At 47.5% G+C, this 26,829-nt stretch overlaps 1 protein-coding gene across 5 annotated transcripts in view; it reads right to left on the bottom strand.

Annotated features, from left to right (window-relative positions):
• The window catches only part of KDM5C (lysine demethylase 5C), a 32,102-nt gene that overhangs the window by 901 nt on the left and 4,372 nt on the right, over positions 1-26,829 (bottom strand). Inside the window, exons 2-26 of one of the 5 annotated variants that reach the window (XM_047715349.1) lie at positions 26,674-26,751; positions 24,337-24,459; positions 23,867-24,037; positions 23,198-23,332; positions 22,350-22,473; positions 22,058-22,239; positions 20,848-21,006; positions 18,944-19,063; positions 18,654-18,812; positions 17,860-18,041; positions 17,604-17,766; positions 11,362-11,481; positions 11,058-11,252; positions 6,686-6,867; positions 6,473-6,597; positions 6,197-6,344; positions 5,482-5,587; positions 4,475-4,833; positions 3,743-3,881; positions 3,088-3,267; positions 2,804-2,941; positions 2,017-2,616; positions 1,663-1,741; positions 1,335-1,534; positions 1,105-1,230 (exon numbers count right to left, since the gene is read on the bottom strand). In XM_047715349.1, the coding sequence (XP_047571305.1) occupies positions 1,105-1,230; positions 1,335-1,534; positions 1,663-1,741; positions 2,017-2,616; positions 2,804-2,941; positions 3,088-3,267; positions 3,743-3,881; positions 4,475-4,833; positions 5,482-5,587; positions 6,197-6,344; positions 6,473-6,597; positions 6,686-6,867; positions 11,058-11,252; positions 11,362-11,481; positions 17,604-17,766; positions 17,860-18,041; positions 18,654-18,812; positions 18,944-19,063; positions 20,848-21,006; positions 22,058-22,239; positions 22,350-22,473; positions 23,198-23,332; positions 23,867-24,037; positions 24,337-24,459; positions 26,674-26,751 (4,293 nt within the window). Of the gene's footprint in view, positions 1-13; positions 1,231-1,334; positions 1,535-1,662; positions 1,742-2,016; positions 2,617-2,803; positions 2,942-3,087; positions 3,268-3,742; positions 3,882-4,474; positions 4,834-5,481; positions 5,588-6,196; positions 6,345-6,472; positions 6,598-6,685; positions 6,868-11,057; positions 11,253-11,361; positions 11,482-17,603; positions 17,767-17,859; positions 18,042-18,653; positions 18,813-18,943; positions 19,064-20,847; positions 21,007-22,057; positions 22,240-22,349; positions 22,474-23,197; positions 23,333-23,866; positions 24,038-24,336; positions 24,460-26,673; positions 26,752-26,829 lie in introns of those variants that run through there. The other 4 variants (XM_047715345.1, XM_047715344.1, XM_047715348.1 and 1 more) reach the window with 4 other exon arrangements.

Here is a 26,829-nt window from a genome sequence, read left to right as displayed (position 1 = left end):
AGAAACATATTTCAAAAAAATGTTGCTAAGGGTTTTATTTCTAACAAGAGGAAAATAATAAAATAAAATTAAAATAGGCTTCAGTTGGAACCAAGTTTCTTGTTTTGCTTTTTTTTTTTTGAACAAATTAATTACACACCAACAATCTTCTTTTATTACAACATGAACCCAGGAGGAGGAAAGGAGACAGGGTAGGACAGGGAGAGAAGGTCAAGGTGATTGTGAGGACAAGCACCAAAAGCTTTCTTCAGATCACAGGGAGCCAACTCAGCTCCCCAACCAAATTCATTTAAAATAAGAACTGTGAGCACAGCTATGTGAAGTTTCCTCCTCCTGGGTAGAACAGTCAGGGGAAGGGGGGCGGGGAGAAAGGAGAGGAGAGGGAAGGGGATAGAAAGTGGGTGGGGTGGGGAGGCAGGAAAGGGGAAGGAGGAGAAAGAGCGAGAGGGAGAGGGAGGTGAGGTTAGTGTAGCATGGCCTGGCCAGGGCCAGAACTGGGGAGAGAAGGGAGAGGAGTTTCCCCCAGTTTGCATACGCACTGGCCTTGTCTCTGGAATGGTACTGGCCCAGCCCCAGCCACCCCCCTGCCCACCTGCCCATCCATCTATCTGCCTCAGGTGTCTGGGAATGCTGGTTAGAGGCTACCAGGGAGGGGGACTCCAGGGGCCGGCCCCCAGGAGCTGAGGTCTGAACAATACCTTGGAGTCAGAATATAAAAGTCAAGGGACTCAGGGGTGGGCTTGGGGGGGTGGCCATCCCCCCTTCTTGCCCACCTCCCAAGAAGCAGGCTTGATGGTCAGAAAGAGGATCCTTGAGGCCAAGGGGGGGGTCTTTGTTGGGGGTCTGTGCTAGACTCAGCCACTGTCACAACTGTTGCTGAGGTGGCTGCTGTGGGCAGGGCCCATGCAGCCGAGGAGTCAGAGTAGAGAAAGGGGCCGAGGGGCCTGAAGTGGCCCCTAGCGCCGGCTCCAAGCCATTCTGGTTCTCCTGGGTGCTGGGGCTGCCAGTGGTGGGCAGGGGTTGGGGGGGGCCCTCACCCCCAGTCTCCTCCTCCAGCTCCTCCTCCTCCTGGGCCTCCTCGGCCTCTGGCCCTGAGCTCCGTACCCTCTTTGGCTCTAGCTCCTCTCGGGCTGGGTCATCGCCCTCCCCACCCCGATCCACCTTCCGCCGTCGCCGCCTCTCCAATGCCCGGCCCCGTGCCCGGCTCCCATGGCGCTCTGCCTTCTCCAGCTGTGTATCAGACAGGCAGAAAGAGGTGTGGGCCAGTGGTCAGGCCGGGGATCTCTGCCTCCTTGGCCTGACCTCCTGGCCCTGTCCACGATCCCTGTCCTCACCTCCAGAAGTGTGCGGATCCGCTCCACGTCTGGAGGCTGCCCAGCCCGCAGTAGCTGCCAGATGCTGTGGTTCTCATCCAGGGTCACCTCAAGCAGGTCCCCTTCTAACATGAGCTCCTCCAGAGGGGCCCGGGTTGCTTCGGGCAGCTCTAATGCGGGGCCAGTCAACTGTGGCAACAGTGAGGACAGCAGCTCCAGGTCTGGCGGGTTGCAGGGACAGGCCGGGTTAGAGGATGCTCCTGGCTGTATCCTCACCACCACCACAGGGCTGAGGGGTGCGGGGCCGCTGGGGATATGCAAAAAACAGCCTACCCACACCTAGACCTACCTCTCTTACCTGAGCCCTCCCCAGGGGCTACCTTCTCAGGACTGGTCACACTGTCTCCGTTCTCCAGCAAGCCCGGGACCTGCCAAGGAGAGCAAGGACGGATGGTGGTAACTGAAGAACCAGGTCCTATTCCCCACTGAACCCACACTTGGGAAGCTGCGCCTCCTGGAGGAGGAGAGCGGACAAAGACTGTGGCAGGGAGCAGTCTGGGGATCTGGACAGAATGTAGAATGGGGCAGGGAGGCCAGGCCAAGAGAGATCAAAGTCAGAGAACAGAGACGGGGCTGGAGCCTACACGGGGGCAGGGGCTAGGAGACAGGAATGTGAGGGCAAGAGCTGGGTCGGGCAGCTCACCTTGGGCATATCCTTGCCACTGCCTTCTCTGAGAGGGTCAGAGGCAGGGGCTGAAGGGTAGGTAGGGGGCTCCTCAGGCTTGGGTTCAGCCTGCAGCCGCTGGCGAAGCTCAGCCAGCCGTCCCAACAGAGCAGTCACATCCTCAGAGGCCAAAGCCTGCCTGGCGCGGCCTTGCCAGCTGATGGCCCTCTCTGTGAGACACTGCAGGGCCTCGCCCTCAGGCAACCGCACAGGCAGTCTCTGCAGGGCCACCAGCAGTGCCAGGATGGTCTCCAGGCGCGGGCGCCGTGAGCGCATGCACAGCGGACACAAGAATTTGGTGTCCCACTCCCACCAGGCCAGCAGTGGGGGGGGGGTGGGACTGGGCCTTGGGGAGCTGAGGAGGCGGGGTACCGACACACATCGCCCATGGAACCAGTCCTGGCACAGGTCACACTGCAGAGCTCCCACCCCAGCCGGCACCTGCCCACACACACAGACAGAGGTTGCAGAGGAAGCCGTGGCCGATGATGCCAGTGGACTGGGCTTGGCGGAGTTGGTGCGACGCAGCTGCAGGATACCCTCCTTCTCCTTCTGTTCCCCCTCCTTGAAGGCCACGATCTGGCATGCCCAAGACAGCAGGAGAGGAGATCAGCAGCCTATCCCCTCCCCGCTCTGACACCATTAACATCCTACTCCCAAACCAGGAGAAGCAAGGCCCAGGAAGCAAGCAGTCTGCCCAGGGTTGCTCCCCTCAGACACTTATCACTGCCAGGCTCTCCTCTCACTGTGGGCCCCAGCTCCTTACCACAGAGCCTGGGTCCCTGAGGTCCTGTGCAGACAGTCCCAGCAGCTCCGTGTCAGATTTGTACAAGCCCAGCTCCTTCTCCATCCATCGGCTGCGCTTGGTACTGTCAGAGCCGGCGTCTGCACACGGGCAGAGCACCTAAGGCAGGCAGACAGGGTGCAGATGAGTAGGCTTCCCCTACCTCCCACTCCCAGTACTGCCCGACCCCGACATCCTCCTCTGAGCCATCTCACAACAGCAGGACTGGAGGCAGGAGAGGCTGGGGATCAGGGTCCAGGCCTCACCTCCAGCAGTGTGTAGCAAGAATTCTTCTTGAGGAAGGTCTTGGAGGCCTTCTCCCTCCAGGAGTGCGCTGTCAGTACATGCAGCTCTAGCTGTCTCAGCTCCTCCAACCCCACAGGTAGGTCCCGGCCCACAGCCACTAGGCCCTCTAAGTCATCCAAGCAGGGGTAGTGGTCACCATTCTGGGACAGGGACAAAAGAAAGTTCAAGTCAACTTGCTATCATCTACCGAAGTTTCTCTGTGCGCCGCCCTGAGCTGGGAAGAGGCACTAGACTTGCAGTCTTCGGGCAGAACAGAACAGGGATCGTGCTAAGGGAAGCACTCCTACAACTCCCGCACTCCTACAACTCCCGGGTCAGCCCGCAGATAATCAATCCAGTGAGTCCCCATGACCATCAGACTCATCACTTTGTTGTGGTCTGCCCCTTACACCCTCCCCTGCCTCTACCACTCTGACCCTTTCTGCAACCTCTCCACCCTCAGGCTGGCCTTGTGAGCCCGCATCACATGGCTTACCACCAAGCATTTTCCCTCCTCTCAATGTACTGTGCCTGCTTATCTAGGCAACCCAACCCAGCACAACCCAACATATGCCAGCTCTCCTAGCTGGACTGGACGCTCCAGGGTGGAGGGCCAGGGGGCAACAAGGTCCTTACCTGGATCTCGTCCACATCAGCAATCCAGGCCCGGGCCTTAGCAAGAGCCTCCTTGAGAGCCTGGATTTTGGGCAGGTGAACAGGGATGTTTTCTGCCTCGTGGATTATGGCCTCAAGCGTGGCTGGTGGATGCTTCTGCCTAAAGACAGGGGGAAAAAGAGGCCTCAGTCTCGAGTGACCTGCCTAACAAGCAGCCTGGCCTGACCATCATATGTATCAGCAGGGGCCCCTGGAACTGCCACTTAGGCCTGCTTGCTAGTACTCTGCCTACAGGGGTCTGCCAGTCCTGCCCGCTCCAGACTGCACGCACCCACCCAACTTCCACCATAGCCTCTGCTTGTCTGCCAGCCTATTCGCATTGCGTACACGACTGGTGATATTCATCTGGTGCTGTAGTTTTGTCAGGTTGCCCTGTGTGTGGCTTTTCCCGACGTCTGTCCATCTGCCTGTTAGTTCTTATGCTCCTGTGCGTGTGCCTACATTAGCCTGTGGAACTAGTCCTCTATGCATCTCTGTATCTGTCCATCTCTGCTTCCCCGTAAGCCTGTTTCTGCCTCTAGGTATACATGGACTTTAAAAAAAAAAAAAAAAAAAGCTAGAGAACAAAAAAAGGGAAGGAAGTCAATATACCAACACCAGAGTCTGGTACTCAAGGCCACCCATGGGAATCACTGTTGGCTTTTCCACTAAACTGTGAAGGTTGGGGCAGAGGTGGAAGGGCGGTTGACCTACCTGGCCTCCAGGCAGAGGTGGGCTTTCTCCTCCCAGCGTTCAGCAATGGTCAGCAGCTCCTGCAGCTCAGCCCGGGCCTTATCGACAGCAGGGCTAGGGGCCACGCTAGCACCCGCGACCAACAGTCCACGCATGACAGCCAGGGTGCCCCTTCGGGCTGAAGGGGCCAACGTGCGTTTCACCTCATCCAGCCATCGTGCCTGTTCCACCTGCCGCTGGAGCTGCTGGGCCTCAGGCACCTCCACCCCCAGCTGCTGCCCCCTCTCCAACAGGGACTGCAGGAGCCCTGGACTGGAGGGCAGTGAGGCCAGGGCCTCACGGGCCTCAGCCTGGTAGGCCTCCACCTGTTCCAGAATACCCTACCAGGATACAGAGGAAGAACAAACTCCTCAGCTGGGCCCATCAGAGGTCCCACCACCAAATACCTTTGCCCCACCTACCTACTTACCCTCCAGTATTTGGGAAGAGAGCCTAACATGGACTGTGCTCTCCTCTGCCATGCCCTAAGGTTCCCTTCTCGTTAGACTACCCTGGGGAACTTGTTAAAACACAGATTCCTGGGCCCCACCTCTAGAGAGTCTTAATAGGGTTTGGTCAGAAGTCTATGCTTTAAATTCCCAGAGCATTCTGATGTATACACCAGGAGACCCTCTGCCCTAAAAACACTCTGCTATGCTTGGCCTCCTTACAAACCCCTACGCTAACACTGGTGTCTACTGCCCTCTTTGTCCCACCTCTCCTCTCCCTTCCTCAACTTGACTCAGCTTTCCAGGCCCACAAACATCCTTGTTCCTTTCTCCTCTTACACCTCTACCTCTTGACTCCATATCCCATACTTACATCACCTGCCCCTTATGCCTTCCTTGTCTCCCAGCTCCTGTTACTCTCACAGGGGCATCCTGTCTTGCCCTAACATTTAGCATTTAAGGAAGCCAAGAGTAGCCTGCTGCTCAGGTCTCCCAATCCCCCTGAACCCTCATCAGCACTCTGAGTGCATTCCTCCTCACCTTGACATCCCCAATCTGGTGCATGGCACAAGGCAGGTTGTTCATCTGGTCCAGAAAGGCCCGGAGCTCAGCCAGGGTCATCTGTAGACCAGCCGCCCTGTGGGGCCTATGGAGTTTCACATGGGGGGTTTCAGGTCCAAACCCAGTCCCCTCCCTCCATCTCTGTGCTCAGACCCAGTGCTTTTCCTCATACCTGCCCACCTTGATCTTTCCTACTCCACAGTACCCCCCAACTGTCCAGATTGGGGGGGTGGTGGTGGTGGTGTAAGAAACCAACACATTCATATGATGAAAGCAAAGAATGAGAAGAGGGGAATACAGGATATATTGGGAAGGGGGTAGCTTAGAAATTAAATGACGGTAACAGAAGCTGGACTTTTCAACTCATCCTCTACTCTGAACTCTCTGATCAGGCTGATGCTTCTCTTCTTGTCCCCTAAGCTTTCCACAACTCCTCTCTGCCCACAAAATCCCTAAGCCCGCTGGAAATCTCCAGGTACTGATAAAAAGAACCTTTTCTAGCTTTTTTAGCACTCTTCTCCATTCTAGTTGCCTGATCTCCTTGCCCTCCCAACACCTCTTAGGCCACCTTGCGCCACAGTACTTGTCAGCTTCCTACTAACGTCATCTGCCTAGTGGCACTCAGAGTCCACTTCCCCTAGATGCTGGCTCCTCAGCAGGCAGAATCTGAGCCTGCCACTTCCCACTGCCATACCCAGCTTCTTGGCCGCTGACGAGTCCCAGAGCCCGGGACACGCAAGCCTCCGCCTCGCTCAGGCAGTTCTTCAGTCGCTGCAATAGCTCACTGTTCGGGAACCTCCGTTCACGGGCCTCAGACTCTAGCGCCCTCAGCTCTTCAAGGCCTGGAGAGAGAATCAAAGCAGCAAGGAGTAGGCAGTATTGAGTAAAGGCCAAGGAAGGGGGTGGGGGGGTACAGAAGAAAAGGGAAGAGAACTTGCCTGTGGAGTCCCTCCGTCCCCCCATCACTCACTGCGCTTCCGCCCATCCTCCACCTCCAGGGCCACTCGAACTTTGTTGGCCCAGGTGTCAAAGGACTCAGCCCGAACCTTCAGCTTATGCAGCATGGCAGGGAGCTCATCCAAGGTGTATCGATACCTGGAAGAAGATGGCAGGGAAGCACACGTCTGGCCCAGCTCCGCAGCCCCCTGCTCAGACCAATTCCCTCAGTAGGTCCCCTGCTCACCGCAGGTACTGCCGGCTACTGGAGCACTTGCAGAGGTCATTGATGTGGGAAAGGCAGACAAGGCCGTCTGGGCAGTCATAGCAGGCCAGGGCTGATAGGAAGCACGTGGTCTTGCACTTGATGCACTGGCGCTCATCATCTGGGAGTAGCTCAAAAGCCTCTCGCTCAGCTTCCGTGATGCCCTGGGGGCATTCAACCCAAGCACGTTATATTGAACCAGAACAGGGCTGCAGATAGGCCCTATCTCTACCACGACTGAGCCCCACGTTAGTTAGACTCCAATCTGTGCTGAGAGTTCTGGAGAGCAAACTCCACAGAATATACTGCCTCTGTGAAGTTCAAGCTCTTGAAACCGGGAAATCAGATGAACCAGGGCAAGATCAGTGTGGGCTGAGAGGGAAAAAAAAAATCAGGCACGATTCAGATCAGCAGAAAGGGCCTGTAGGGTGAGAGAAGATGAGGAAAGTGGTGGGCCAAGGCACCAGAGAGGTGGCACTGTGTGGGAGTAGCCAAGGGAAAGGCTGTGAACAAGGCTGTGCTGACTTGTAGTCACTCAGCACCCACCGTGTTCCAGGCACTGCGCTGGCAGCTTGGCAGGCAGGACACACTGCAAAGCACATATAGAACTCACAGAAATAAAACTCTGTGCTTGTGTCCAGTGTTTAAAGATACTATTTTTTTTTTCAACAACATGGCTTCCAAACCTATGCCAATGGCTTCATCTGTTACTCAGATGAAGAAAAAGAATCCTGTTCCAAAAATGGAGGAAAAGACAGCTATGCTGAAGTAACTGAAAGACAATATGATGCTATGGATTATGGCCAATTTTAGGGATTTTTAAAGGGAAATTCTTGACTAACAGTTTTTGTTCTATACTGACTGTAACACCTAACCTCTGCATCAGAAAGGAGTCTGTTGTACATTACAAATCCCACTCTGCCACGTACTAGCTGTGTGACATGGAGTAAATTAAATTTACACCTCTCTAGGTTTCTATTTCCCCATCTTATAAAATGGGAGATAATGGCACCATCTTCATTGTGTTGTCATGAAGATTAACAAAGGTACAGCAACTAAGGACTTAGAAAAGTATCGTAACATTTAGAATAAGTGGAATCACCAAAGACCCATAACATCCAAAACAATCTTGAGAAAGAAGAATAAAGCTGGAGGCATCATACTTCCTGATTTCAAACTACACTACAAAGCTATAAAAATTAAAATAGTATGGGACTTGCATAAAAAATGACACAGACCAGTGGAACAGAATTAAGCCCCAGAAATAAACCCTTGCATATACAGTCAACTAACACTTGGTAAGAGAGCCAAAAATACTCAACAGGGAAAGGACAGTCTCTTCAATAAGTGGCACTGAGAAAACTGAGTAACGATGAGCAGAAGAACAAATATGGGTCCTTACACTACTCAAGAAAATGAACTTGAAATTGCTTAAAGACTTAAACATGATACCTAAAACTGCAAAGCTCCTAGAAGAAAACATAGTGGTAAAGTTCCTTGACATTGGTTGGCAATGACTTCTTGGATAGGACACTTAAAGCACAAGTAACAAAAGCAGAAATAAGTGGGACTACATTAAAGCATCTGCACAGCAAAAGAAATCATCAACAAAATGAAAAGGAAACCTACGGAATGGGAGAACTATTTGTAAACCATCTATTTGATGAAGGGTTAATATCCAAAATATATAAGGAACTCATCCAACGTCAATAGCAAAAAAACCCCACAAACAATCTGATCAAAAATAGGCAGAGAACCTGAACAGACATTTTCCAAAGAGATACAAATGGCCAAGAGGTACATGAAAAGATGCTCAATGTGACAATCATCATCATCAGGGAAATACAAATCAAAGTATCACCTTACACTTGTCAGAATGGCTATTACTAAAAAGACAAGAGGTAATAACTGTTAGCAAGGGATATGAAGCAAAAGGAACCCTCATGCACTGTTGGTGGGAATGTAAATTGATAACACTACCTGGAAAACAGGATGGAGGTTCCTCAAAAAAATTCAAAACAGAACTACCCTATAATCTAGCAATCTTACTTCTGGATATATATCCAAAGGAAATGAAATCAGAATCTCAAAAGAGGTACTTGCACTCCCATGGTCACTGCAGCATTTTTCACAACAGCCAAGATACAGAAACAACCTAAGAGTCCATCAGTGGATGAACAGATCAAGAAGACACGGTATAGACATACAACGGAATATTATCCAGCCATGAGAAAGGAGGAAATACTGCCAATTTTAACAACATGGATGGACCTTGAGAGCATTATACTAAATAAGTCAGACACAGAAAGACAAAAGACTATAAAATGTCACTTATACGTGGAATCTAAAAAAGCCAAACTCACAGAAACAAGAGTAGCATGATAGTTTTCAAGGGCTGGGGAGTGTGGGAAATGGAGAAATGTTGGTAAAGGCCATATTCCAGTTAGAAGTTCGGGGAAACCAAATATTTACTATTATTAGCTCTAATTTTCATATTAAGGATACCTATTTCATAGGCCTTTCCCATTTTACTAAGGAGGAAACTAAGTCTCAGAGAGAGGGTCTGTAACCTGCTCAAAATAAGAATCTGACTACAGTGTATTTTGACTTTAAAGCCAGAGAGTGCTCTAAGTTCAGATGCAGCCCCTAGGCATTTTTGGATCACAGATTCCTCTGAGAACTGGATGTGAGCTAGGAGCACTTTCCCTATAAAATTATTCAAATACACACACACACACACCCCTTTTACAGATTTTTAAGACTGTGAGGGGTGGGTCCAGAACCCTTCTCTAAAGTAAGAGCCAAGTATAAATACTTCTCAATGTCAGGATGAGAATACCTAGTCTTCCCACCTTGCTTTGACTCCCTTGTTATAGTCTGGAACAACCCCAGGGTCATTTAATAACAGCATTGAACAGAGAGAGAAAATGATGCCTGGGAAAGCCCAGGGGCTTACCAACTAACACCATAAACTTCCAACATTACCACAGTTGAAATTCTCCTTATAGCCCATACTCACGGGAAAGTTATACATGAGCTTTAAAATAAGAAAGTGTTACCCTAAATGGGCATCAAGGGGTCCCTCAGGACCAGCATTCCTTTGTAATACTACAGAGGACTCTTACCAAGTTACTCCTAATTGGGCAAGTGTGCGGCTTTAGGAAGGCAGCTGAACTATATGAGTAGCAGTCCCACTCAACTATAAACGCAACTGACCACACACTTATGAGAGAATAAAGGAGGACTACCTTAAAAAAATAAAATACGGGCGCCTGGGTGGCTCAGTGGGTTAAAGCCTCTGCCTTTGGCTCAGGTCATGATCCCAGGGTCCTGGGATTGAGCCCCACATCAGGCTCTCTGCTCGGCAGGGAGCCTGCTTCCTCCTCTCTCTCTGCCTGCTTCTCTGCCTACCTGTGATCTCTGTCAAATAAATAAATAAAATCTTTTGAAAAAAAATAATAAAATAATAAAATAAAATAAAGGAGGACTGCCTTGTATTTGGAAGTATCACCCCAGTATGAACTACTAAATCATCTAAATGTAACATAATGGGCACTTCCTAAGAAATGTTCCATATTTCAATCATTTTCTTCATGTATTAATATTACCAATAATAGCAGCTATTAAAATGCAAGTCCAATTAATAAATGCATTGACATAAGTCACCTTCCTCAAGCTTTACAATTCCCTTGCAAGTTAGGTATTTATTCTCATTTTATAGAGTGGGAAAGTGAGACTATCAGAGGTTAAATAACCTGAAAAGGCCACCCAGCTAAATCAGCAGTTGTAGTTTCATACGCCAGCCTGTCCTGTTGGGTTAATTAAATAATGACAAATAGCAGTGACAACAGCACTTGCTATGTGTCAATTACTTAATAAACATAATCTTTAATCTATCAACTATCCCAAAAGACAAACATCATAATCCCCATTTTTCAGAGGCAGATACTGACAGTGAAGTAAATTAACTTGCTCATAGTTGTTGATAAATGGCAGAGCAGAGAACAGAATGTGATTTTTTTTTTTTTTTTTAAGATTTTATTTATTTGAGAGAGAGCGCATGAGCCAGAAAGAGCACAAGCAGAGGGAGGAGCAGAGGGAAAGAGACAAGCACACTCCCTGCTGAGCAGGGAACGCAACGTGGGACTTGATCCCAGCCTGGGATCATGACCTGAGCCCAAGTCAGACCCTTAACCAGCTGAGCCACCCAGGAGCCCTGGAATGTGATTTCCAATCCAGATGGATCTAGTTCTTTTTACTATACCCCAAGAATAGAAGCTACATCTACTTTTTCCTTCCCCCACTTTTGCCAGGATAGCATGCCTAATTCAGGGCCCTCTTCCTTTCACCCTACCTTCTCAAGCAGGGCCTTTCGTAGACGCCGTTCCTCCTGCACCATGATGAACATTTCCTTATGCACAGCTGCTGCCAGGTTCAGGTCCAGCTTCTCTGGGCAGGCGGCCATCTTACAGATGAGCTCCTCATGGGAGAAGACGCAGTATCTTCGGAGCCGGCGATAGTGCTCAATGCACTGGCGCCCAGCTGGCAACTGTGGACAGATTCAAGGCTGAGTGTGGCCAAGTCTGAAGGCTGTGGTGCCTCAGCTTCTCCACAAGCCTCCTGCTTTTCCCTGCCAGCCCACCACACCCCCGACTCACCCAGTCAGCAGTGCAAAAGTTGACAGCCTCTGCAAAGTTGTAGCCTTGGTTGAAGCCACTGTGGTAAGCACGAGGGAAGGTAATGACGAATTCTCCGGCACACTGGTTTGTGCGGACAACCTGAGGAAGAAGATCAAGGTCACTGAGATAGGTTTTCCAGAGTCGGGAGAAACTTGATTTAAGAGCAGGATCCTTAAGGAGACAAAGGAGGGAGAGCCTGAAGGAACAGTGTGACAACAGATTCTCAGTTCCTCCAATTCTAAAAAGAAAGGACCACTGGCCTCAGCTCTCAAAGTTGAGATTTATGTTGGCAGCAACAGGAAGATTTGAGTCAAAAGTAGGAAATGTACATATCAAAACATCTCAACTTTTCTACTTTTTTATAAAATTTAAATTACCACTTTTCATTAAGCTGGCAATGGCATTTGCATTAATAATTATTTTTATCAGTCACTTAGGCAGTTCTAAGAGCCAAATGGTCTACAAGATTTGTTTTAAAATCAGCAGTCCCTGCCATTCTCCACTCCTCAGAGCCAATCACTTTCACCTCTTCTGATTATTTTGGCATTTACCTTAACAACCCTAAATAACCTGCCTCTAGACTTTAAAGATAGCCTCCTGTAATTTCTCAGTTTGCTTAGTTTTCGGCACATGTCTTAGCAATTTAATCCCAAACTTTAAGACAAGTGTCCAACCCTGCTCTTGCCTGTCAGTTTTCACCTTTCTGCAGCAGAGCCCTATGATCTGTTCCAACCTGAACCAGCTGTCTTCCCCAGACCATCCCTCTCCTATGATGATCTCTCCTGTTCCCTAGAACCCAGGTCTTCCTCTTTCTCGGTGTTTACTCTTTGGCTATACTTGAGCACATTCTCCAATAGCTTCCCAGGAAGTGGTACAAAGAACTTTTTTTTTTTTTTGAAAATTGTCTCTACTCTTGTACTTCATAATTTGACCATGTAGAATTCTAAACTGAAAACCATTTTGAAGGCATGGTGCTAGTCTTCTAGATTCTGGTGCTCCTTTTGAAGTCTTAAGCCATTCTGGTATCTAATGCTTTGAATTAAAAATTCACCAGCTATACCTTGGTGTGCATCTATTTTCATTCATGTACTAGATAGGCCCTTTGACTCTGAAAACTCAGTCTTTTGGTTCAGGGAAATTTTCTTAAATAATTTCATTAATAATTTCTTTGTTTTCATCTATTCTCTTTTCAGAACTCATTATTTGCATATTGAACCTTCTGAACAAAATCTCCTTTCAACTTTACCATTTCCCCATCTTTATTTTTTTATTCTATTTTCTGAGGGATTTCCTTAAATATTTATCTTCTAAACTTTTTTCTTCCCCTTTTACTATCACAGTTTTAATTTCCAAGAGCTCTTTTTTGTTCTCAGGATGTTTTCAAATAGTATCCTGTTCTTACTTCAGTTTGCACTATATGCTATCTCTGAAGAGCTTCATGAGGTTTCTTTCCCTTTTTGAAGTTTATTTCTCTGCCTGCCTAACCTGTTTATCCAAGTTGCTTTGTTTGGTTGGTTCTATTTTCTAGAGTCTCCTCAGCTGTTAATCTGTGACTGTAAACTTTAAGAGTTAGAAATGGAAAAGCTGAATGGAAGTTCCGAGTATACTGGTGAAATCTGTCAACTGTGAGCTTCACTGTAAGGTAATCTGGAAGTGCCACTGGGTCTTTCTTTTTGGGCCACTTATATTCTCCAGAGAGAACTCTCTCATTTTTTGCCTGAAGGAAGATCTGTCTGCCAGTGTTCTAAGAGCCAAGTGGAAGAAGACAGCTGGGAACCTTGGCATCTACTATGTACACAATGATGAATCCTACTTTTGTCACTATTACCTCCACCCTCAACTGTACCTAGAAGACCTCAGTCCAGAGTTCTTTTATTGTAATCTCTTCAAAAGTAAAGTCTTTTTCTTTAGTGAGGGATGGTCACACTTTCAGCTGCCCAGTGTGGAAGGGGACCTCATAGTTATCTATATAGGTATCCTTATTTTCATCTATCTTTCTTCCCAGAATGCCTGGTGTCACTGACTACTGAACCTCTGGAGGATTTCTGAGGTATAAATCAGGTTGGTTGGTTCTCAGATGTCTCAATACTGGCCTAAGACTCAGTTACCTCATCTATTTTCTAGCTTCAAGAATTTTATCACTGTATCCTCTCGTTTTCTCCATTTTATTCATTTTTTAAACCTTAAAATAACAAACAAAAAAAACAAAAAAACCTCTGTGCCATTTGAGCAGAGTTTCAGAAAGGAATGGAAGCAGCCACATGTATGTTTAATTTGCAGTCTATAAGGAGGAATCCCACAAAGGTTTTTAGGATGAACATTCAGTGCTGATGAATACACAGTGAAATAGGTACACTGCTGGTAATGGTACCAGTAACTTCTACTCTCTGGAAAACCAAATTGTTGATATAGATCAAGAACCTAAAATGTTTATATCCTTCAACCCAACAATTCCTCTGTGAGGATTCTAGATTACTATGGAGAGAAATAACATACAATACTGAATCTGCCCATTCATGAATACATCTCCACATTTATTCAGGTCATACATCAGTTCCCACCTCCAATACATTTTCTTCTTTGCAAAGCTATCCCTACTTAGGGGCAACACCAGCATTTCTGCTTGGATTATTGAACTGGTTCCCATTACTAAGCACTAGAATTATCTTCCAAAAAACGCAAATCTGACTGGCAAGCCCATGGCTGAGAACCCCTTACTTGAAACCCCATGTCTACATGATGTAGCCAAGGCTCCAAGGCTCCAACAGGCAAACTCTTATCTTCCCTCAAGGAACACCACTTCTACAAATGCTTTCCTGACCCCCTGTTTCTAATGACCCAGTCTGTTGTCCTTTTGAAGCAGCTCTAACATTTACTCACCTTTATCTCCACTCAACTGCACATACCCAAAGGCAGGGACCAGTTTATTTGTCTTCAAGGTGTTGGCCAGAGACTTTGCACACAGAGGGGGAGTTGTAGCAATACTTGCTGAACTATCTAGACCCAGTTAATTTTATAGATGCGAAAGCGGAGTCCCAGAGAAGCTTTAAGCAGCAGAGCCAGAAACAGAATTTAAGGCTCCTAACTCTTCCACCCTCACTTTGGCCATGTGCCTTTACTATTTCCTATGCAGTTATCTAAAAAGGCTCTCCTTACATTCTGCAGTCATTAAAAATGTCCCAATGTCCATCGAGTGGTGAATGGATAAACAAAATGTGGTACTTCCATAAAATGTACTATTCCACCATAAATTTAGGAACAAAGTTCTGACACATGCTACAACATAGATGAACCTCGAAAACATTATGCAAACTGAAGTAAGTCTGATGCGAAAGATTACATATTATCCTGTGTATGTGAACTGTCTAGAAAAGGGAAATCTCTAGAGACAGAAGGCAGATGAGTGGTTGCCTGGAACTAAGGATTGGAATGGAGACTCACTACAAAAGGGCACAAAGGATCTTTCTGGGGTGACAAATGTTCTAAAACTGGATTGTGGTGATGGTAGCACAACTCTATAAATTCAATGAACTGTGTGCACTTAAAATGGGTGAATTTTATGGTATGTAAATTACATTGCAATAAAGTTGCAGTGTTTTGTTTTGTTTTTTTTTTTAAAGACGGTTATAAATAGTTCACAGTAAGGAAGCAAAAATCATTCTAGACCAGCATGATCCAATAGAAATATAACGCCAGCCATATATATTTTTTAAATACTCTAGTAACCACATTAAAAAGGTAGAAAGAAACAGGTGAAACTAACTTCAATGTATTTTAATACATCTACAATATTACCATTTCAGTGTGTAAGTGGTATATAAAAGTATTAGTGAGATATTTTCATACTAAGCCTTGGCATCCAACATGTGTTTTATACTTTCAGCACATTTCAGATGAGATTAGCCATGTTTCAAGTGCTCAGCAGCCACATGTGGCTAGTGGCTACCAAACTGGACAGTGCTGTTCTAGATCATTTAGACTTAAAAAGAAATGACAATATCCATACACTGATTATTGTTACGTCAAAATTCATGTAGAAAAATAACAGAAACATAATGAAGTGTGAAGGAAATAGGGATGACCACTCTAAATTTCCATTTTCTGGAAAGGGAACAGATTTCTTTTATAATGAAAATAATACTTACTCTATATAGCTATAAAAAGAAATGGCTGCCTTCCACCCAAGGGGAAGGGGGGGAGGGAGTGGACTAAAGATAGCTCCTTGGGGAGCTTCAGCTGGCCCCACTACAGCCTGCCAGCATGAGAATATGAAAATCAAATGCCTTGGATTGAAGGGATACTGCCAAGTCCAGAAAGCCTGGAGCTGGTGGGAACCACCTACAGGAGGGGCAAGGCCGGGGGTGGGGGTGGGGGGTGAAGCAGCAGCTGGCCAGAAAAGCTGGTGAGCCATGAACAGGACAAATGCTGTGGAGGTGGAAGCAAAGAGCACATGTTTAAAAATCTGTATTAAAGTTTTCTTAAAAAGAGGAAGAATTAAACAGCTATATATCTTAGCTGCCTAAATCCTTAAGGATCCTCTTCCACTCTTATAATTTTTCTTGACCCTGTAGGCAAGGACTAAGGCTGTGCTGTGGGTCAGGAAGAAAGGAATGTAAGGAAAACTCAGACCCAACACCTACTTATGAAGAGCAGAAGTGGAAGGGTCCTTGATCACTTCTACCTCTCGAGTCCAGTAGTTCTTAAACGGAGTGAGGCAGTGAGGGAAAAGGATACCTAGCCCCCACTGCCTCCAATAGAGGAAGGCTGCCTGAATTGCTGTGGGATACACTTCCTCTAATTCCCTAGATCCCTCAATGCTTAGTTAAGTATCACTAAAGTATACAATAAAAAATACTGTAGCTTATGTAGTGTATCAAAACAAGTTGAAGGCAAGAAGAAATGTGGGTGAGAACTACTGACCTAGTCCAAAGCCCTACTGTACAGATGATTGGGGATCTCAAGGAGACATTAATTCAGTATGTAGTGATTGCCTGCCACATCCTTCCATTAGACTAAATGACAGGGCAGCCAAGGTGGTAGCGGTGGGGGGACACGTGGGGAGGGGAGTTGAAGGAAGCAGGGAGGAGTAGCAGCACAGAATAAGACTCAAAACACAGGTGGAGGATGTACTAATTACTGTTCCTATAGAACTGATTAGGCTGTCTTAAGATCCACACCAGAAAACTGGCTGATCAGCTAATGCCAGAAATTCCCTTATAGGCAAGCCAGACTATATAGCAACGAAACATTTTATGGAGTGGGAGAGGAGTCCACAGAGGAGGAGAATAGGTTCAGTCTAGGACTCTGGGTTCAACTTTATTTATTTTTATTTATTTAAAGATTTTATTTATTTGACAGAGGGAAGACACAGTGAGAGAGGGAATGCAAGCATGGGGAGAGGGAGAAGCAGGCTTCCTGCGGAGCTAGGAACCTGACGTGGGGCTTGATCCCAGGGTCCTGGGATTATGACCTGAGCCAAAGGCAGATGCTTAACAACTGCACCACCGAGGCACCCCTCAACTTTTTAAATTTTAAATGTTGATGGATATTAGCACTTTTTAAAAAGAGATTATGTACCTCCTCCAACTTGAAATATGATATAAAACTATGTAAGTATAAAGTGTACAACATGTTGACTTGATACACTTACATGTTGCAAAAGAATTACTACCATAGAACTTACCACCTGTTACATAAGTAAAAAACCTACCCATTGCTCCCAGAAGGGCTACTATATAGAACACGTCAGACTAGGCTAATTACCCCCATTATTCATTCTCACCCTCTTTCACAACAGTATGAATTTGTAACTGTTACATTACCATCCAAGATAAGAATCACATTTTCCAGTCTTCTCTGCAGCTGGATGTGGCCTTGTGACTAAGAGGAGATGAATGGAAACGATGTAGGTCTTTAAAAATAAGGAGACTTGTCTTGCCCTGTCCTTCTCCCATTTCCCTCTTCCACTGGGTAGAATACAGACATGAAAGAAGCCATCCTGAGGTGTCGCACTCAAATGCATGGCCTAGTGGGCTCACCATCACATTGCGTATCTAACCACTATTAGAGTCTCTATTACAGTTGTCAAAATAAAACAGAAGAGGAATGAGAAAGAAGCAGGAGTAGATTCCACATGATGACCACCATGACCATCACAACCACCGGCACAAAGGACATGCTACATCATTCCTACCCTTTGTCCCTATTTCCTAAGCACTCACCGGCACACCATGGGACATGAGGGTGTTGGGATTCATGAGGGTGACAAGTTGGTGCAGGAGGTCAGGCTGGCTATCAAAGAGCTCAGGTGTCAGCTTCTTCATCACCTCTTCCAAATGTTCTGCCGCAAGGGAGGGTACCCCATACCAGGTCTTCGGCTCACCCCTGGCCACGTGGAAAGGGGACATACAGAGTGGTCACACATGTGGTCCTGAGGGAGCCTACCCTGCCTCCCTGGCTTCCCAGGGCCCCGCTCACCAATGGAGGTAGTTAATGGAGTAACTCCAGTGATCCTCAATATGCCAGCAAAAGGCTGAGAACACCATGCCCACATACAGCCAGGGCACCTTCATGCCAGAAATATCCGCATTGATGTGGCACAGTACAGACTGCTCCAACACTGGCATCACATTCAGGTTCCAACCACTGGTGGCATACTCCTGTCAGGTTGGGTATTTGTGGAAAGGGGATGAAGGTTATGTTAAGAAGCTGAGCTCTTTAGTCCAGAGAACCTTAATTTTGAGGTCCCAGACCTTTCACACGTCTGAGAAATATTACAGATGTTCTCCACCTCCTACCCACCCCCACCCGCCAAATGCATACACACAAAATTCCAATTCCCTTCAATTTTAGGGAGTTCTACAGATATACTCAACTCACCAAAATACCTGCAAGCTAAAAGCCCTGCTCTGGACCAAAATGCCCCCTTCTCTGGAGGTAGGCCTGGACCCTCATTTTTTCCTGCACATACAATACTAGTCTACTTCTTATGAATAAAGCAGGCACCCTGGCAAGTATTTCATACACCTTCTCATTTAACTCTTAACAACAAATTTGTAAGGTAGATACTAACCCCACCCTACAAAGAAATAGCCAATCTTGTGGCTAGAGATGCCATGCCAGATACCGGACTGTGTTTTTTACATATACCATCTTATCTAAATCTCAGAGCAGCTGTGGGAAGTGGGCATAATTACCCCCACCCAAAAGAGATACTAAATGACCTGCCAAAGTGCACACAGCTGACATATAACCACGAATCATCCACTCACCTCCTCCTCGGGGGTTAGGTGCCGCTTACTGTCACTGACAGGGAAACCACTGCCAAATTCTTTAGAATGGATGTCAGCCCCATACTCAACAGTCACATCTTCCTCAATGCTGTTCACCAGCCGCCAGAACTCCTTCTCCACAAGTTCTGTAGGCACCATCTGAGGAACAGGGGTAGCAGATGACCATGGCCCATCACATCCTAGCTCCAGTGACCCAGAAGAGCTAAGCCCATCAGGCACCAACAGCTACGACCCTAGCCCTGACGCTACCCCAGCCCTCCATCACCTACGTGCACGGGCATGTTGAAGTAATCAGCTTTAAAGGAGTCGGCCATCTCGCCAAAGCTCTGCAGTGTGTATTCCCGGGTAGCCTGCTCAAAGCCAAAGGCTTCAGGGGGCCGCTTACACTCCTGAAACCCAAAGGAGAACAGATCACCAAGACAGAGGGCACAGAGGTGGAGAATCCTTAAAAACAAAGCTGGAATATGGGGGAGCAGGGAGGAAGAACAGCCCAAGGTCTGCACTCAAGGCCCTGGAAGCAGGCCTCACTATAGCTCTACCTTTTTCTCCCAGCGCTTCAGGTTAATTAGTCTTTTCATTCCCCACATGCGCTGCTGCCATTCTTTTGCTCTTCTCTTCCTTTAGGACTTTACTATCAAAACCGTGACCTCTGACTTAAATATGCTATGCTATGCTCTTCTGCCACCGTTGTTTCCTCTTGAGCTAAAACAGGGAGTTTAAACAGGATGCCTAAGGAAGTTTTCTTATACCCAGACTGGAACTACAAGCCTGGGGAAATGGCACCGAATATTCTAGTAGCTCAGAGGGTGGTAGTCAAAGGCATCAGCTTCTACACTGTTAAATCCTACACTATTCCTGTTCTTTAGGTGGTCTCGGAAGGGAGGATGTGAGACTACCTCACTTTACACCGAAGTTCATGGTTTTAGAGGAGAGCTTTATGTATCCCAGAGTTAGACAGACTCACTCATGTCTGAAAAAAATCAATGTCGATCTGGTTCACTGGCCCTCAACCACTTAGAGAGCCAAGTAGAGCTGACAGCCTTCACTGTCTATCATACTGTTAGTGTCCACACTCCTCCCTGAAGGGATTTCCACCACATCCAAGGCCATTATGCACCACCCTGATCTCTTTCCTCAGCCGTGTGTGTGTGTGTCTGTGTGTGTGCATGCATGTGCACGCAGCTGGTCTCTAGGACCACAGATGAGTCCCTAACATAAGACAAGAGACCATCAACATCTGTTCTCCAGAGAGAAATGCAAATGAGCACCCAGAATTTGGATGAAAGAGGGAAGCAAGCTCATGAAACGGACCTGGCAGACTTACTGAGCCTCTTATCCCTCGCTGTTGCTGCAGCTTCAGATGCTCTCCTGACTGCCCCTCTTGCCCTAAGTACGTCCTCCCAAAATACCCCTGCTCCAGCATGCCCCATCCCCAAGGTTACAAGGCCTGCCCACCTCTTCTAGTTAAAGCCTGCACCACTGCAAACTTAATCAAATAATCAAAAGGAAAACAAAGTATTATACTCGTATGATAGTCCCCCCCCCAAGAAAAATGAATCACTACCCATGAATAAATGCAATGATATACAAAAATAATTATAAAATAGCAAATGAAAATACACAGTAAGAGCCTAAACTGCTTAAAGATAGTTATATATATGCAACAACAAAAAGATGAGAAGAAAATACACCAGACTATTAACAACATCTAGGTGATGAAATGATAGGTGATTTGTCTATTTTCCAAGCTTTCTAAATAAAACAAAGAATAAAAAACTTGGAAATCAAAAGAAAGATTTTTCTCCATATTCCGGTCCTCCAAATCTCATTCCTAACACCTTCCCTGATTACTACCCTTAGTCATTTTCCTCTCCTCTGAACTTCTATGCCTCAGAATTTCTAATACATAATTTAGCATCTGACTACACGTCGGCATACAATCTGTTCAATAATGACTCTCACCTCCCCAGGTAGTCTGGGGTCTCCCAGGGGACATAAATAAAGGCTACGTCTCCTCTTCTTTCTCCCTAAACTCTGCCTAGCCTAGCCCCACTCCAGGGACCCAAAACATTAAACCAGGGCTGAGCTGGGAAGTTGCTGTCAGTAAGGCCTGATGGAGGCAGGCAAGAATACCCTCTGAGGCAGACATGAACTAGGGCTGGGAAGGGCTTACCGCCATGACACACTTCGGGCACCGCCAGACACCCTTGGGAATCTCAGGCAGAGGAGGCAGCAGGCAGAAGATGTGGTAGTTATCATCACAGCCATCACACAGCAGAAGCTTGTCATCTTCATCCCCTCGGGAACACATCCGGCACACATATGACTCGATCTGCCAGGAAAAGGAGGCAACAGTTCATCAATCGAAGCTCTGTCCAGCCTTCAAACTGTCCTCCAAGCAGCACCCTAGTCCACAGAGCTTTCTATCAGAAACCCATCGAGCCTGTTGGCTAGAGCATTCACAGCCCCGTTATGGGTGAGTCGTGCTTATTTGGCAGCTTAACTGTATGCATGTACCATCTCCCCAAATGAACTGGTAGAGCTGTGAGAGCAGTCTTTATCATGCAGTCGTGAAATCTCCCATTTTTATTCATTCAATAAACACTGAGCACTTACGTGTTCAATGCTACGTTAGACTCTGAAGTACAGCAATGAATAAGACATGGCATCTGCCTTCAAAAGGCACAAAGTACTCCAGAGATACATATTCATAAAAATTAAAAGGTAACATGGAAACTGCCAATACCAGCTCACAGAGGGTACTAGGGGAGCCTAGAGAAGAGAGCACTCAAATCAGCTGGAGATAAGGAGGGACAGCCTTGAGGAAGAACTTCACTGAAAACGTGACACTTGACAATGACATCTGAAACTGACTGGAATCTGAAGGCCAACTGAGTTTGGCAATGAGGCAGAGCACGGGGAAAAGTCTTCCAGGTGGAAGAAACAGCAGGTGCAAAGGGATGGGGGAAAGAAAGAGCATGGTGCATCTCAGGGGAAAAAATGAACATACCTACAAGTAGTTCAGTGTGGCTATAGCAGAGGAGTGAGGTGGGCAGTGCTGGGGAATGAGGCTAGAGGTCAGCAGGGACTGGATCATGCATGGTAATGAGGAGCTTAGCCTTTATCCTGAAGCAATGGAGGGAGCCTCCTTCTCTGGACCCTTCCAGCACTTCCTGTTGACAGCACTTGATCACCCTTTCTTGTCCTTTGTTCCATTTTCCTTGTGAGTTGGCCTTGTTTCCCCAATTAAGTGAGCTACCTGAGGGCAGGGCCCAGCAGGCCCACTTTTCTGCTTAATGCAACCTGGTCCAGAGCCATGCTGGGGAAATGCTCGCTGAAGGGATGAGAAGCAGAGCATTAAGAAGTCAGGGCTGGGTCCTTACAAACTGGGCATTGCTGTGGTTCCTCCGCAGTCTCATGGTCATCTTGGTGCAGGGCTCTGGGCTGTGACTCAGCTCCTCCTTGCTCTCCAGGAAGGTCTTAGGTGAGGTTGACTCCACCTTCACATCCCCGCCTGACTCTTCCTTCACCACTACGGTGGGGGGACACTCAGGCCCTTCCTTATCTGGGAGAGGGAAGAGGGGCTCTAAAGCACAGGTCTAGAACAGTCAGGGCCCCGCCTCCTCTCCCCAGGTGGGGCCATCCTTCACACTGCCTCAGCCTGTCAGGCCTTACCTTTCTTCCGCAGGGTCTTATCCTTGGCCATGAGGCCCAGGCCCATCATCTTGGGGCCTGCCCCATAGATCTGCAGCTTCTTCAGCTCTGGATTCTTTTCAATATCTTCCTCCGTGGGTTCCGGCTGGGAGGGAAAAAGGAAATGAATCAAATCTGCTATCTGAGGCAAACTGCCCCATCTTAAAAGAACAATAGCTTGGACTATATACCACTTGGGCTCATGCCAGGAGGCAGAGGCAGGCCTGGGCAAGAATTCAGAGCTCCTTTTGGAGACTAGGGTTAAGTGAGCTCCCCCGTTAGCCCTCTTGGAAAATTAAGGTGGAATTCCAGTTTTCCCAACTGTAACATGAGAATATTAACTCCTACCTTACAAAGTTTACAGAGTAATTTAGGAGTAACATATAGAAAGAAATCTAATAGTGTGTGGCACTACCAATAAATGGCAGTGACTAATACGATCTACTAAATGACATGCTTTGGTGAGCCCAGGGACAATGTCTATCTTGTTCTCTGTTGCATCCCCAGTGCCTAGAACAATGCCTCGCACATAAGCTTCTACCTGAAGTTAGGATATAGGTATAGGGAAAAAGAAGAGGTCTACCCCAGAAGCAGAGTGAGTCCAGAAAGAACAAGACAGGCAAAAAAGGGCAGACACACAAAAGATACTGTATGAGCAGATCAAGACCCAACTCAGAAGCTCAGCTGAGAGCGAAGGAAAGAGCAAGAGTGAAGCACACTACTGCTCAGAACTCAGAGAACAGAGCGAAGGGAGAGTGAAACAGGGAAAAGAACTTTGGTCAGAACTTCGTGGACTCCCACCCTCAAAGCTCTGGGTTAGAAGTACTCACATCAGGCTGCAGCCTCTTGGCCCGCCGGCCATAGCTATTGAACTTGGAAGGCTGCACAGACTGTCGAAGGGGGATACTGTGGGGTTTGTATTCCTTGTCCTTTTCCTCATTATCAAATGGACGCGTGTTGCACTGCTAGAGACAAGTGAGGAGTAAGGCTCAGGATAGGGGGCCACAGCCCCCAACGATGCCATCCCTCTATCCTTAACCAATGGCAAAAAAAAAAAAAGCTGTGGCTGCACTCACCTGACTCACAACAAGAGACCCTGTTCCACTGGTCATTACCAGGGACACCCGCACACACTTTGAGAATTCTTCTTGTCTTTGCTTATGTCACTCCACCTTCAAACCACCTCCCCCCAAGCATCTCCATAACTAAATCAGATGCCATCTCTTTCCAGACCTCTCTAGCCCAGAATGTCTCTCCCTCCTTGGAATTCCTTTATCAGTTATGACCTTGTCACATACTGGATAGTAGGCTGGCCCTGCAGGTAACTCCCAGACCCGTGACCCTGGGCAGCATGGGAAGAGAATAAGCACTACTAGAAAAGGATAGAGTCTAGCTCCCAGGTCTCGAGCCCACTGAACCAGTTCCATTAAGAGCAAGTATGAGAAATCTGCATCTGGTCTAGGGGAAAGCCTTCTTCCACCCCAGCCTGGCATCCTTACCACCAGGTTGGCTCCAGACTGGTACATCTCATAGGGGTAAACGATGCGTTCATAGTGGGAGCGTAGCAGGGAGCCAATGTTTTTGCCTGGTGGGTAGTTGAGGCGCTGGGCTACCCGGGCCCACCGACGGTCTTTGCAGATGGCTTCATAGCCACCTTCCTCCACCACGATCTGCAGGGACAGGAGGAAGGGATGTGGATGTGCTGTGTGTATGTACATAAGGGTGAAGGCCTGAGGAAAGGGTGATGAGGACAATTCCAGCCCCTCACCTCACTGGAGGCTATCCCCTCCTCCTACCACCACCATCGCAGTAAGAGATGCCAAGAAGTTCCGATGACACCTCATGTGTTATGAGGCTGTGTGTGCCCCTTCCACTGCAGTGTAGAGCTCTAATATCCAAACCAAGGGAGCCCCCAGAGTACAAAAGATATTAAGGGGTGGGGAGGGGCTTGAGAAAAGCCTTTTCTTACTTTGCTGAGACTGTAGAGATCTAAGATCCGTCGTTCTACATTGGGAATCTTTAAGGAGGAGCCCTGGATTTCCCAGAATTTGGCAATCTGGTCCAAGTAGTTCAGCTTCACTCTTGTCTGGGCCTGGAAAAGAAATGGCTCAAAGACGCTGGCCTCCCCCTCCACCTAACCCTTGTCTTCTGGCCTATTCTTAGGAGAGGAGAAAGGGTACAGAGCAGCCCACCATCCAGGGCCTCTCCCAGTGAAATGGGTCCCAAACTCTAGGCAGTGCTTAGTCTGCCTACCTCTCATCTCTGCCACCTTCCAGTCAATAGTATAAGCCCAAGGTCCCAACACGGAGAAGGCTGGCTTTATATGCCTTACATGCACACCCTCTCAAACTCTCTGACAGGGCTATATGAGTATCATCATCTCTTTTACAGAGAGCCTCTGCTTTCTTAAGTCACAGAGCAGATACCAAAAGATCTGAATGTCAAATAACTTAAGTTTTAGCTATTTCCTACTACTGATTTGCTGTACAGCCTCTGGACCTCCATCTTCTGATTATAAAAGGGAAATAAAATAACTGCTTACTCCAGAAGGGTGAACTTACAAGAGAGACAGTGAAGGTCCTCTGGAACCTCCAAAACTGCATCTAAGCTCTAGGCATGTTTCAGAGATTGAAGGTCCAAAAAAGCACATTTACCTCTTCTTACGCACCACGAAACTTGTCCCATGGTAGCTGAAGGCTGAGTACCTACTGAAGAACTAAGAGATAAGTGTACCAGAGCAACACTAGCACCTGGCCAACCCAGGACCTTATGTGGGCCGAGGATCCTGGGAACAAGGCATGTGATCATGCTTCCCTGAAATTTCACTGACCCAAGAAAGGCTCCCCAAGGTCCCAAGTCTAGAACCACCTTGCATGGGTCAGAGCGCCTGATTCTAGGAAGAACTAGAGGAAGTCATTACCGTTCACTACCTTGCTCAGATCCTATGAGAGGAACAGAAACAATTTTAGATCATAGATTGGGAAAACTAAGGTCTATATGTAGGAAAAAACAACCTATGGCTCTTTAGCTGTGAGAACCTGGAAGAGGCCAAGAACTCTACTCCCTCCACTTTAACCCCTTAGCTTTCCAATCTTGGCCTCATCCCTGCTCTTCCCCATCATTAGCCAGCACAGTATCTCTAGAAAACCTGTTCTTGTCCCATGCTAGGTGACATCTTGCACTAGCTGTAACCCCACAGATCTGGTCAGATCAATTTCTTCAAGAAACTTATACCCTCTTCATGAGATTTTTGTTCTGACCAGGGCAGCACATAGACTGACTCTAAAACATGGTTCTCAATGAGGGGAACAATTGTGTCCACCATACCCCACCCCCACCGGGGCATTTAGCAATGCCTGGAGACATTTTTGGTTGCCATTACTGGGAAAAGGTATTACAGGCATCAAATAGGTGGAAGGAAGCCAGGGATACTGATACACATCCTAAAATGCACAGGACAGCCCCTCCATGACAAAGAATTATCTGGGCCAAAATGTCAATAGTATCAAGGATGAGGAACAGTGGTCTAGAAACAAGTAAGCCTCTAGGTCATGGGTTTCCAGTTTGGCCTAATATGCCCCCTCCCCAGGACATCTGGTAGGGTTCGTGGATATGTAACAATGAGGCAGAAAGGTGGAAGCAAACTTCTAAACTACATCTTCTGTGGGAAATTCCAGGATCTTCCCTGGAATTGGCTTCAAAAGACCCACTCTTATGACCCTAGGGCATTCTCAGGCCTTTAGTGGAGAACCTCATTTATCCATGCAAAGGGCCTGGACTTCCTGTACAGAACAAAAGGGAGAGGGAAAAGCCTACCTGCCTGACCCTGGTTCAAATTTATAACCATTCTAGCCTCCATACAGACCAGTTCTTGTGTTGTTCCTGCCCATCCACCTCACATCCCACCTTATCAAGCCACATAGAAGGAAGGTAGGAAGCACAGGGCTGTGGATGAAATGGATCATGAGGCCACATTCAGCTGGCCAAGAAAGGCCTAGCCAACCTGTTTCCCTTTGTTGACTCAGGTACAGTAGGTTAGCTGGCAGGAGAGCTTCATAAGTAGCAAACCTTTAGGGAAATGGACATGCCCAGTCTTTGAGCTATCAAACTGGAGATGCTAAATGCTCCTGCTCTTGGGTTATATTCAGAGCTCTAAAGCTTCCTCTATGACCTCCATGCAACTTCACAGAAGAGAGAATAAAGATCGGTTGGGTAAAGTACCTTAGCCCGAGAAGGAATGGGGAAGTGAGATCAGAGCTCAGGTATCCATTCACCCAACCCCGCCACCAGTTGCTAGTCTTCTCACCTCTAGTTCATTCAGCCTCTGAATTCGGGGAGTAAACCTGAAGTTGTCCACTTCTACAGCAAATGGTGGCTGCCAGTCCTGGGGGGTTACAGAGGGGATAGGGAGTTGGGTTATTCCAGCACAGTGTAAGACCCGAGGGCACCACAAGCAGCTCAG

This window comes from Lutra lutra, chromosome X (assembly GCF_902655055.1).
Source record: "Lutra lutra chromosome X, mLutLut1.2, whole genome shotgun sequence".
In the NCBI taxonomy this organism is placed as follows: domain Eukaryota; kingdom Metazoa; phylum Chordata; class Mammalia; order Carnivora; family Mustelidae; genus Lutra; species Lutra lutra.
The sequence above is the reverse complement of the archived record's forward strand: the minus strand, read 5'-3'. Positions and strand labels throughout refer to the sequence as shown.